This window comes from Oncorhynchus nerka, linkage group LG12 (genome assembly GCF_034236695.1).
Source record: "Oncorhynchus nerka isolate Pitt River linkage group LG12, Oner_Uvic_2.0, whole genome shotgun sequence".
In the NCBI taxonomy this organism is placed as follows: Eukaryota; Metazoa; Chordata; class Actinopteri; order Salmoniformes; family Salmonidae; genus Oncorhynchus; species Oncorhynchus nerka.
Window position 1 is genome coordinate 33,331,208 of NC_088407.1, and position 12,885 is coordinate 33,344,092.

Consider the following 12,885-nt stretch of genomic DNA (forward strand, 5'->3'; position numbering starts at 1 on the left):
CACCCTTGTGTTGCGGTAGGGTTAACATGTTTAAATATATTACATCAGCGCCAAAGAACGAGAGCTCACAGTCCTCGTGGTGCGGCAATGGCCCGAGTCGGTGTTTTCCTCAAAGGTGTTAACTTGTCCCGGAGCGAGGCGTCTGTGTCCGAGCCGCTGAATTGCGACTCCACCTTGTCCTTGTACTATCGTGTTGCCTCTTTAATGACTTTACAGAGGAAATATCTGGTCTGTAGACGTCCATGTTCCCACTTACCCTGCCGTGCTTAAATGTAGTAGTTCGCACATTCAGTTTTGAGAGCGAGGGAGATATGGAAGCAGAGAAAGAGAGTGTAGTGAAGTGATGTGGTAAGAAGAGAGAGAGAGAGCTGAACAGTAGTTTGGTGCAACTGGCCACTTTTTATGAATTACAGGTCAATGTCATGCTACTAATGAATTGAGTCAAGCTGGCAACACAGGTGAGCTTCTTATGTGTGCGTCCTGCCAACAGAGATTTAGGATTTCATGATACCCCCGGCCCTTATTCCGTTACCCCTTTTCCTTTCGAGATATGCCCGCTGAACACCCAAAATCTGTGTGCAACTCGCTACACTTCTTGGATCGACGTGCCTCTGAAGAATGCAAACGTGTGTTCTCTCATAAGCTGCTGTGGAAATGAAATGGGGCCACAGCCCTTCCTTGGTGGTGCGTGAAGTGCATGTCAGTGTCAGTCTCATCCACACTCTCTTGAGATGTCAATAGCCCGAGTGCCCCTAAATAAGAGAACACAATATTTTTCTTCCCACATACAAATATGCAATAGACAGTTGAGCTTCCTTTCCATATAGATATTCTGTTGTAGATAGGCTTGGCTGGTTTACATGTCTAGGGTCATTTCAGTGACTACCTACTCTCTTTCTTTCTCTCTCTCTGAACAACAAACAATACTAAACAGAGTCCCGTTGCCATGGGGATGTAGCTGCCGTGTTGCAGGCGTCTTTGTTTGGTTGCCCTGTCTGTGTCAGGAGGTTGTCTGGGGCTGGGCAGGCTAGCAGGGACCAACTCTAGTGCCACATGTCCTTGTTCACCTTATTCCCAATCAGTGACCAGTTAACTGTTACTATAACCTTACATAGGCCTGCAGACAGGACAAGTCGCGTATTGCACCCACACTGCTTGCGCGCGCCAACAAGAGTCTGCGATGCCAAGGACTAAAATAGAAGTCATTCCTATTTCTGACGCAGATCGCACTGAAAAATGTATTTTGCGTCGCTCGCGCATGCGACGTGTCTGGTCTGGTCAGCATGTTAGACTTCTAGTCTGGTACATCGGTTTAGTGAAACCCGAGATATGTCATGCCGTGGATGTCCATTTTTTTTTTACATGTTTTTATTTATTTAACCAGGTAGGCTAGTTGAGAACAAGTTCTCATTTACAACTGCGACCTGGCCAAGAGAAAGCATAGCAGTGCGACACAAACAATAACAGAGTTACACATGGAATAAACAAGCGTACAGTCAATAACACAATAGAAAAAAGAAAGTCCATATACACTGTGCAAATGGCGTGAGGAGGTAAGGCAATAAATAGGCCATAATAGTGAAGTAATTACAATTCAGCAGATTAACACGAGTGATAAATGAGCAGATGATGATGTGGAAGTAGAGATACTGGTGTGCAAAAGAGCAGAAAAGTAAATAAAAACAATATGGGGATGAGGTAGGTAGATTGGGTGGGCTATTTACAGATGGACTATGTACAGCTGCAGCGATTGGTTAGCTGCTCAGATAGCTGATGTTTAAAGTTAGTGAGGGAGACATAAGTCTCCAGCTTCAGCGATGAGTTATTTTGAAAAACATAAAATAAAATGCAATTCGTTCCAGTCACTGGCAGCAGAGAACAGGAAGGAAAGGCTGCCAAATAAGGTGTTGGCTTTGGGGGTGACCAGTGAGATATACCTACTGGAGCATGTGCTACGGGTGGGTGTTGTTATCGTGACCAGTGAGCTGAGATAAGGCGGAGCTTTACAATGGTTACATACTGGACCAGTTCACTGTTTGTGGTTCCAGCAGCCAGTGATATTGAGGGGAGAATGGTGTGGTCATGTGTTGGTAGGGGCCAAAGGGTGTCTTAATTGAGGATGTACTCTGCCTCAACACAGGAAATGGAGGAAGAATATTGAGCGTTCTGATGCTGCTAAAACGCTGTCTGTGTCTGTACGTCTCGATAATTTTTCTTTTTAGTTACTGCAAGTTATTCAAGCCGCCACAGGTCACAACCCTGGCAGACACTCGACTCGGTCAGTTTATTGTCGATAACAACCAACCCTCTCTCATCGGCGCGACCGATTTGATTCACTCACCCATATATCCCACATTCCTCTCCAGCTGTCTCAATCAGTTGCCGGAAGCCAAATGACCCCTGTTAACCCCTGTTTCTAAAAATAGGATTCGGCTTAATCTGCCTCGTAAAGCACGACGGTGAAATGGATCCTCTGTTTCGAGGAAGGGCCAGAGCCCTTTGGTCCAATTGGCGTCACTTCCTGGAGGTTAGGTCACAAGAGCAGACCGAGAGGAAATGGAGGTTATTGCCCAGAGCTTGGCTGTGTCCCAAATGCCACCCTATTGCCTATACCTATGACCATGGCCCATTGGGCTCTGGTCAAAAGTAGTACATTATGTAAGAAATAGGTTGCTATTTGGGACGTAAGCTTGTTTTGAAATGTGCTCAACACTAGTTGACTGACAAACTAGTTAGGTTTCATTGAACAGAGTACAATAGATTAGTGTGGTAAGTATTTATCCCATCGAGGGGCTGTATACTAAAGGAAAACAACAACAACAAGAGGATGGAATGAATGGAGACTTGTTTTATTGTTGTTTACATTTCTGCTACAAGGAGGACGAGCCAATGAAAAGTCGATCGATCCAGTTTGGTTTGGTTTTTAATTTAGTCGCCTGATAACTACTAAGACCATGGGTTTAGTTTATGAAGAACAGGAAGTCCATGGAAGTTTTTCTGACGCACATAAATGACAAAGAAAAAAACGGTTGATTCTCCAGAAAGACAATACAGAGATGCAAAGGGACGGAGGGCATTTGTCTGGTTCTCATCCCACAATCTCATGCCATGGATCTGTGGCGCGTCTGTTCACATTGAACACAGCTCCCATACCTGTGTCTGTGCTTTTAGATACGCCAATGGTATCTCTGTGTACGTATGTTTAATTGACACTGTGGGTGTGTTCCTATGGTATCTCTGTGTACCGTATGTATGTTTTAATTGACACTGTGGGTGTGTTCCTATGGTATCTCTGTGTACAGTATGTATGTTTTAATTGACACTGTGGGTGTGTTCCTATGGTATCTCTGTGTACGTATGTTTAATTGACACTGTGGGTGTGTTCCTATGGTATCTCTGTGTACAGTATGTATGTTTTAATTGACACTGTGGGTGTGTTCCCATGTGTGAACATGTGTCCACTGTTCTCTCTCTGTCTTTCTAGTTGTTAAAATGCATGTGTATGTATGTGTGTGTGTGTGTGTGTGTGTGTGGCTGAGCCTGCACAGTGTGAAGTGATGGTGCCAGAGGTTCATTGTGAGAGCTGAGCCTTTTCACAATACCCCCCCACCCCACCCCACACTCTTGTGATGCATTCCTTTGTGACGTCAAACACGGCGCAGTGGCCGGCCTGCCAGGCAGAGCACAGGATGTGTGCAGAGGGAGGGAGCCAGAGACTATAGCGTTTGTGTATGTGTGTGTGTGTGCGAGAGAAAGAGAGGCCCGATACAGAGAGGGAGAAGGCAAGAGACGACAGACAGAAAGAAAACATGCACTTATACACTGAAAAAAAAACAGAAAGTGTCTGGAAATAGCAGAAGGCTTACTTCCCCATTAAAAAAAAAAAAAAAAAATCCATAATTCTGACTCTGTCTTTCTCTCTGGACGTTGGCTGCCCGTCTCTCACCCTGAGGTTACCCATTTGGGCTGCCAAAGGGAAGGGCATAGACCCGTCCTAACACGTGTGTCATTCTAAGGTGTATTTCCAGAGCTTTCGCCTCTTTTCACCTCACACGCGAGAGGGAGGAAGGATGCCTGACCTCAGGTTTGCATGCTGAGGCGGAATAGGCTAATCCAAGGCCTCTCAATGCAGGCTGATTGTGCCTAGCATGTATTGCCCATGCATAGCATAGCTAACCATCACATGAAGACGTGCAGGTACAAGGGGCCGAGAAGATGAGTATCAGGACATAAAATGAACGTGCCTCTGTATTCCATTAGCTCAGTTCTATTCCAGAGCGTATCATTCTAGATATCTATGATGAAAGGATGATATGTGCCCATTGTCTTGTTATAGAGCGGGGATGTTACTGTATAGATATAGAAGGTCTTATCAGTGTTCCTTTCTTCTTCTAAGTCTGATCTCACCGATCTAAAATAATAAAGGGAAGAGGATGTGAAAGGCGTGTGTGTGTGTGTGTGTGTGTTGGGGGGTCACGAAGTGGCTTAATACTTAGTTATGAAAAGTTCTAAATCCCCTTTTGCAATGATGCATTATAATTACTTCATGCATTTAATAGTTTAATAAGAGTGTTGGAGAAATCCTTTAATTTTTTTCCTTCACACCCACCTTGCTTCATACGGTCGGGACGAGTGTAAATATTATTTAGGTTTTGCTTGTCTTTTCCTAGTAGCACTGATTCTGCTGACAGTTGCTTTATTGCTGAAAGTGTTTACTTTACCATGACTGCCGCCGGTGGTTGTTGTCCCTTGGAACCTTAAGTTGAACGCGCTTAACTGTACGTTGCGCTGGCTCAGATCATCTGCCACGTCTCTAAAATGTAAGTGTTTTTTAAAGGAGGATGTCTCAATCAAAGCGTCTCTTGCTCTCTTTCTCTCTCTCTCTCTCTCACTCTCTCCCCCAGTCCTCCTGGCCCAGCCTATGGAGAATGATTGTATGGAAGGAATAACCCTGAAGATCACAGACTTTGGCCTGGCGCGGGAGTGGCACAATACCACCAAGATGAGCACGGCGGGCACTTACGCCTGGATGGCGCCGGAGGTCATCAAGTCCTCCACCTTCTCCAAGGGCAGCGACGTCTGGAGGTAAGGGGGCTTGTAGGTGTGTGTGTTTGCGTGTGTGGGGGGGTGGAGCAGTACATGATGACAAGAGATGCCAACTTCCCTGTTGAGAGATGCCAACTTCCCTGCTAAAATTATCAAATTAAAATTAAAGATATATGACGAGACTATTTATGAGCCAGGACTGTGGGAACTTGTCCCCCTCTCCACCTTCTCTGACAGTGATATAATAGGGATGGGTTGCAGGAGGGGTACAGCCATGTGATAGCAGCAGCACTTCAAAGCCTGCTCTGTGCTTTGTGTGAGACGTGTCAGGCACACTGTCCTATTGTCGCCCTGCATGGAGCTAGAGAGGGAGGGAGGTAGGCCACACAGCAGACCTGACCACAACCGTTTATCTGTGAAGGGTGTGTTTTTTTTTCTCTTTTCTGTGTGTATGTGTATTAGTGCGCATGCATTTTCGCACCAGTGCCACACACAGGAAGTGTATCCAAAATAGCACACTGTACACACAACACACACATCTCTTTCTCATGCTCTCCTGAGACACTTCACTATTCCCAAACTAGCCTTTTCTGTTTTACTTTGCATATGTTAATGAGAGGGTGTTATGAACCTGGTATGAAAATGAGGGCCAATATTGACCTCTTCTATTCTCCTTTATCCATCTCCGTGGCTGTGTCCCAAAATGGCTCCCTATGTCCTTTTTATAGTGCACTAATTAGGAAATAGGGTGCGATCTGGACATGCTGTAGCCCTTCTTCATAAAGCTGTAGATTTCCGATGCTGGCAAAAACAGAGCCGCGGAGTGGCAGAGTAATTAAAGGACTATATTAAAACGCTGCAGGCTACACTCCCCACTTACAAGACAGCCTACAGCGCTTTCGGAAGAGCGTGTGTGTGGAACTGTGAAATTGAATCAAATCAAATTTTATGTCACATGCGTCGAATCAAAGATGGACCTTACAGTGAAGTTCTTACTGACAAGCCCTTAACCAACGATGCAGATTTAACTATTTACTAGAATAAACTGAAGTAAAAAAAGAAATAAAAAAAAGGTTAACAAAAAAGAAAATGAAGTAACAAATAATTAAAGAGCAACAATAAAATAATACCGAGGTTGTATACAGGGGGTACCGGTTCAGAGTCAACGTGCGGGGGCACTGGTTAGTCTAGGTAATTGAGGTAATATGTACATGTAGGTAGAGGTAAAGTGACAATGCATAGATAATAAACAGAGAAACAGCAGCATAAAAATGGGGGGGTACAATACAAATGGTCTGGGTAGCCATTTGACTAGCTGTTCAGGAGTCTTATGGCTTAGGTTAAGAAGCTGTTAAGAAGCCTTTTTTGACCTAGACTTGGCGCTCCGGTACCGTTTTACCGTGCTGTAGCAGAGAGACTAGGGTGGCTGAAGTCTTTGGCAATTTTTAGGGCCTTCCTCTGACACCGCCTGGTATAGAGGTCCTGGATGGCAGGAAGCTTGGCTCCAGTGATGTACTGGGCCGTTCGCTCTGTAGTGTCTTGCGGTTGGAGGCCGAGCAGTTGCCATACCAGGCGGTGATGCAACCAGTCAAGATGCTCTCGATGGTGCAGCTGTAGAACTTTTTGAGCATCTGATGACCCATGCCAAATATTTTCAGTCTCCTGAGGGGGAATAGGTGTTGTCGTGCCCCTTCACAACTATCTTGGTGTGTTTGGATTGATAGTTTGTTGATGTGGACACCAACAAACTTAAAGCTCTCAATCTGCTCTACTACAGCCCTGTCGATGAGAATGGGGGCATGCTCGGTCCTCCTTTTCCTGTAGTCCACGATCATCTCCTTTTGTCTTGATCACATTGAGGGAAAGGCTGGTATCCTGGCCAGGTCTCTGACCTTGGATCTTCCACACTTTCAAGTACTTTGCCACTCTTTGTGTGTGTGTGTGTGTGAGAGAGAGAGGTCGACCGATTTTATGATTTTTCAACGCCGATACTGATTATTGGAGGACCAAAAAAAGCCGATGCCGATTTTTAAAATGGATTTGTAATAATGACAATTACAACAATACTGAATACACTTATTTTAACTTAATATAATACATCAATTTAGACTCAGTAAATAATGAAACATGTTCAATTTGGTTTAAATAATGCAAAAACAAAGTGTTGGAGAAGAAAGTAGAAGTGCAATATGTGCCATGTAAGAAAGCTAACCTTTAAGTTCCTTGCTCAGAACATGAGAACATATGAAAGCTGGTGATTTCTTTTAACATGAGTCTTCAATATTCCCAGGTAAGTAGTTTTAGGTTGTAGTTATATGCCAATTTCTCTCTATACCATTTGTATTTCATATACCTTTGACTATTGGATGTTCTTATAGGCACTTTAGTATTGCCAGTGTAACAGTATAGCTTCCGTCCCTCTCCTCGCTCCTCCCTGGGCTCGAACCAGGAACACAACGACAACAGCCACCCTCGACGCAGCGTTACCCATGCAGAGCAAGGGGAACAACCACTCCAACTCTCAGAGAGAGTGATGTTTGAAACGCTATTAGCGTGCACCCCGATAACTAGCTAGCCATTTCACATCGTTAAACATGCAAGAGAAGTGACACAATTTCACCTGGTTAATATTGCCTGCTAACCTGGATTTATTTTAGATAAATATGCAGGTTTAAAAATATATACTTCTGTGTATTGATTTTAAGAAAGGCATTGGTGTTTATGGTTAGGTACACATTAGAGCAACGACAGTCCTTTTTTGCAAATGCACACTGCATCGATTAATAAGTTAATTAATTAATTAGTAATATCATCAACCATGTGTAGTTAGAACTAGTCATTATGATTGATTAAGTTTAATGCTAGCTAGCAACTTACCTTGGCTTCTTACTGCATTCGCGTAACAGGCAGGCTCCTCGTGAGGCAGGTGGTTAGAGCGTTGGACTAGTTAACCGTAAGGTTGCAAGATTGAATCCCTGAGCTGACAAGGTAAAAATCTGTCGTTCTGCCCCTGAACAAGGCTTCTAACCCACCGTTCCTAGGCCGTCATTGAAAATAAGAATGTGTTCTTAACTGACTTGCCGAGTTAAATAAAGGTGTAAATTGTTTTTTTTAATGGGCAAAATCAGCGTCCAAAATGACCTCATAACAATCGGAAATCGAACTTGAAATCGGCCCTAATCAATCGGACATTCCGATTTAATTGGTCGACCTCTAATGTATGTGACCCGCCCCATGTTTTATTGTAGTAAGCTAATAGGTATTGCTTTATTCCCTATTTTTGTCTTTATGCATGTTTTAGAGAAGCGTAATGCACTTCCATGACCGTCATTATTGCATATAATAAATCCATAAATGATGATATTAATAACGTATAGCATAGTTGCCATCCCTCCACTTCAGCTGTTGATATCATTTGCATGCACTGTATGTGTGTGCTAGGTATGTATCATCAATGGACTGTATGTATAGCATCAAACTCATTCCATTCCACATATTTATTTCCAACACTGGCACACCTGATTCAGCGTGTCAATCAATGGCTTCATGATTAGTTGACTAATCGAATCCGATGTGATTTAATACCAGAAAGACCAGGGACTGGTTAGAGAATCTTCCCTAACCTTCCATTGATGACTCCTCTCCCCCTCTCTCCTCCCCAGCTATGGTGTTCTTCTGTGGGAGTTGCTGACAGGAGAGGTTCCCTACAGGGGCATAGATGGTTTGGCTGTGGCCTACGGAGTGGCTGTTAACAAACTCACCCTCCCCATCCCCTCCACCTGCCCAGAACCCTTTGCCATGCTCATGGCAGGTAAGAGTCCTTTGTGCGTGCCTGCGTGTGTGTTTTAAATTTGGTGCAACCATAATTCTCTCTTCTCCATTTCCTCAAACCTGGAGGCTGAATTTCAAAAAGAATGTTGCGTAAAATGTCAGATTTGGTCACGCGCAGGAAAAACATTCCGAGCTGCTGGTTAGGTTGTGCAATACATTGAGGCTGCTGCTCAAGGATGTTGTTAGTTTGAGGTGATTGTTAGATTTGTTAAAGGCACTTAAGAAATAATTAGATCATCAGTCGTGTAAACGGACTTGACAATGCCTAGCCAAATTACAGCCATAATGCGCTTTAAGTTGTAGATTTGTTTGTGCATGAATTGTGTCATGTCCTGACCTTACAGGGTCATGTAAGCTTTGGTAGTGGAGTACCCTTAATTGGCATGTTATTATAATTTGTCTAAACTCAATGTGTCTGCCTTCAGAGTGCTGGGATCAGGACCCACACCACAGGCCCAACTTTGCCTCCATCTTGGTTCAGCTGACGGCTTTGGAGAGGCAGGTGGTGGAGGAGATGCCTCAGGACTCCTTTCATTCCCTACAGGAGGACTGGAAACTGGAGATCCAGGACATGTTTGATGAGCTCCGGGCCAAGGAGAAGGTGAGGGGAAACGGGTGTCTTTTAGAGCGAGGCTGGGAGACCGTGACTGTATGGTTATTGTGTGTGCGTTTTTTGAAATAGAAATGGAGAAGTATGAGTCTGCTTGTTATTGATGCACGTAACTGGAGCACCCCTTTACTTTTTCCAGATTTGGTTACAGCTTGAATTTAAAATGGATTCGATTGAGATTTTGTGTCTTTGAGCTACACACAATACCCCATAATGTCAACGTGGAATAAAACGTGGTAAAACTCAAATGTCTTGAGTCAATAAGTATTCAACCCCTTTGTTATTGCAAGGCTAAATACGTTCAGGAGTAAATATGTGCTTAAGAAATCTCGAAAAGTTGCATGGACTCATTCTGTGTTCAATAATAGTGGTTAGCATGATTTTTGAATGACAACCTTAACTCTGTAGCCTACACATTATCTGTAAGGTTCAACCACAACCACAGATTCAACCGCAAAGACCAGGGAGGTTTTTCAATGCCTCACAAAGAAGGGCACCGATTTTGGTAGATGGGTAAAAAAAATAAAAAATATTCCTTTTTGAGCATGGTGAAGTTATTAACTAGACTTTAGATGGTGTATCAATACACCCAGTCACTACAAAGATACGGGTGTCCTTCTCCTTCCTAACTCAGTTGCTGGAGAGGGAGGAAACTGCTCAGGGATTTCACCATGAGGCCAATGGTGATTTTAATAAAACGGTTAGAGTTTAAAGGTTGTGATATGAGAACTGAGGATGGATCAACATTTAATGTAGTTACTTCACAATACTAACCTACATGACAGATTGAAAAGAAGCCTGTACAGAATAGAAATATTCCAAAACGTGCATCCTGTTCCCAACAAGGCACTTGTTCTTTGCCAACTAATTGGCAAAGAAATGTACTTTTTGTCCTGAATTTCAAAGCGTTATGTTTGGGTTATGCAAATCTAACACATCACTGAGTACAACTCGTCTTATTTTCAAGCATGGTGGGTGGCTGCATCATGTTATGGGTATGCTTGTCATCGGCAAGAGCGAGGGAGTTTTTCGGGGATAAGAATAAACAAAATACTGCTATAAGTAAAGGCAAAATCTTATAGGAATACCTGGTTGTCTGCTTTCCAACAGACACTGGGAGAGGAATTCACCTTTTTAAACAGGACAGCAACCTTAAACAGAAGGCCAAATCTACACTGGAGTTGCTTACCAGGACAACATTGAATGTTCATAAGTGGCCTAGTTATACAGTTTTGACTTAAATCAGCTTGAAAATGACTTGAAAACGGCTGTCTAGCGATGATTAACAATCAACTTCAGAGCTTGAAGAATTTTGTGCAATCCAGGTGTGCAACGCTCTTAGAGACTTTCCCTCAAACTCACTGCTGGCCGCCAAAGGTGCTTCTACAAAGTATTTACTCGGGTGGGAATACAGATACTTCTGTATTTAATTTTCAGTAAATTTGCAAACATTTCTAAGAACATGTTTTCACTTCGTCATTATGGGTTATTGTGTGTAGATGGGTGAGAAGGATATTTAATCCATTTTGAATTCAGGCTGTAACGCAACAAAATGTCAAGGGGTATGAACTTTCTGAAGGCCCTATGTATGCGTGTGTGTTAATAAACACAACTTGTATTGTGTTGTGTGTGTTTTACGTATTTGCTATAAACGCTAACACCGCAATAACAGCAGTAACTACAACCGAGATCTCCCCGTCTCCAGGAGCTGCGTTGTCGCGAGGAGGAGCTGAAGCGCGCGGCGGTGGAGCAGAAGTCCCACGAGGAGTTCCTCAGGCAGAGGGAGCAGCAGCTGGCCCAGTGGGAGCAGGATGTGTTCGAGAGGGAGCTCAGTCTCCTCATCCTGCACATGAACAACCAGGAGAAGCCCAACGTCAAGAAGAGGAAGGGAACCTTCAAGAAGCACAAGTTGAAGGGCAGTAAGAACGGAGAGAAGATCAGCATGCCCCAAGGTGAGGAGGAGGAGGGGGGGGGGTGTAACTTGCTGGGGGTGTCTTGAAATAGGAAATATTGGTCAGTTGGTTGGATAGTCTGTGAGCCAGGTTGGCAGAGTAGGAATCAGTCAATCAGTCGCCATTTTGAAATCCATTGAGACCTGGCCGAGAAAGCAGCTACGGTACTTATCATTGTACTTCGTTCACCTCAGCTCACCTCACACTAATTCACCACTTCACTACCGAGTGTGCGGAAGTATCACGTACTGTACCATCATATCTTACAATTAGAGGTCGACCGATTAATCGGAATGGCCAATTAATTAGGGCAGATTTCAAGTTTTCATAACAATCGGTAATTTTGGACGCTGATTTTGACATTTTTTTTTAATTTAACACCTTTATTTAACTCGGCAAGTCAGTTAAGAACACATTCTTATTTTCAATGACGGCCTAGGAACGGTGGGTTAACTGCCTTGTTCAGGGGCAGAACAACAGATTTTGACCTTGTCAGCTCAGGGATTCAATCTTGCAACCTTACGGTTAACTAGTCCAACGCTCTAACCACCTGCCTCACGAGGAGCCTGCCTGTTACGCGAATGCAGTAAGAAGCCAAGGTAAGTTGCTAGCTAGCATTAAACTTAATCAATCATAATCACTAGTTAACTACACATGGTTGATGATATTACTAGTTTATCTAGCGTGTCCTGCGTTGCATATAATCGATGCAGTGCGCATTCGCAAAAAAGGATTGTCGTTGCTCCAACGTATACCTAACCATAAACATCAATGCCTTTCTTAAAATCAATACACACAGAAGTATATATTTTTAAACCTGCATATTTAGCTAAAAGAAATCCAGGTTAGCAGGCAATATTAACCAGGTGAAATTGTGTCACTTCTCTTGCGTTCATTGCAGGCAGAGTCAGGATATATGCAACAGTTTGGGCCACCCGGCTCATTGCGAACTAATTTGCCAGAATTCTACGTAATTATGATATAACATTGAAGGTTGTACAATGTAACAGGAATATTTAGACTGATGGAAGCCACCCGTTAGATAAAATATGGAACGGTTCCGTATTTCACTGAAAGAATAAATGTTTTGTTTTCGAGATGATAGTTTCCGTATTCGACCATATTAATGACCTAAGGCTCGTATTTCTGTGTGTTATTATGTTATAATTAAGTCTATGATTTGATAGAGCAGTCTGACTCATAAGCATTCATTCAAACAGCACTTTTGTGCGTTTTGCCAGCAGCTCTGCTGTTTATGAATTCAAGCCTATCAACTCCCGAGATTAGGCTGGTGTAAAGATGTGAAATGGCTAGCTAGTTAGCGGGGTGCGCGCTAATAGAGTTTCAAACATCACTCGCTCTGAGAATTGGAGTAGTTGTTCCCCTTGCTCTGCATGGGTAACGCTGCTTCGAGGGTGGCTGTTGTCAATGTGTTTCTGGTTCGAG

General features: G+C 43.4%; 1 protein-coding gene across 2 annotated transcripts in view; it reads left to right on the top strand.

The window, feature by feature from the left end:
- The window catches only part of LOC115138163 (mitogen-activated protein kinase kinase kinase 11), a 50,446-nt gene that overhangs the window by 13,606 nt on the left and 23,955 nt on the right, over positions 1–12,885 (top strand). For both annotated transcript variants that reach the window (XM_065025516.1, XM_029674692.2), the window contains exons 2-5: positions 4,905–5,085; positions 8,709–8,857; positions 9,303–9,478; positions 11,193–11,439. In XM_065025516.1, coding sequence (XP_064881588.1) covers positions 4,905–5,085; positions 8,709–8,857; positions 9,303–9,478; positions 11,193–11,439 — 753 coding nt within the window. The remainder of the gene's footprint in view (positions 1–4,904; positions 5,086–8,708; positions 8,858–9,302; positions 9,479–11,192; positions 11,440–12,885) is intronic.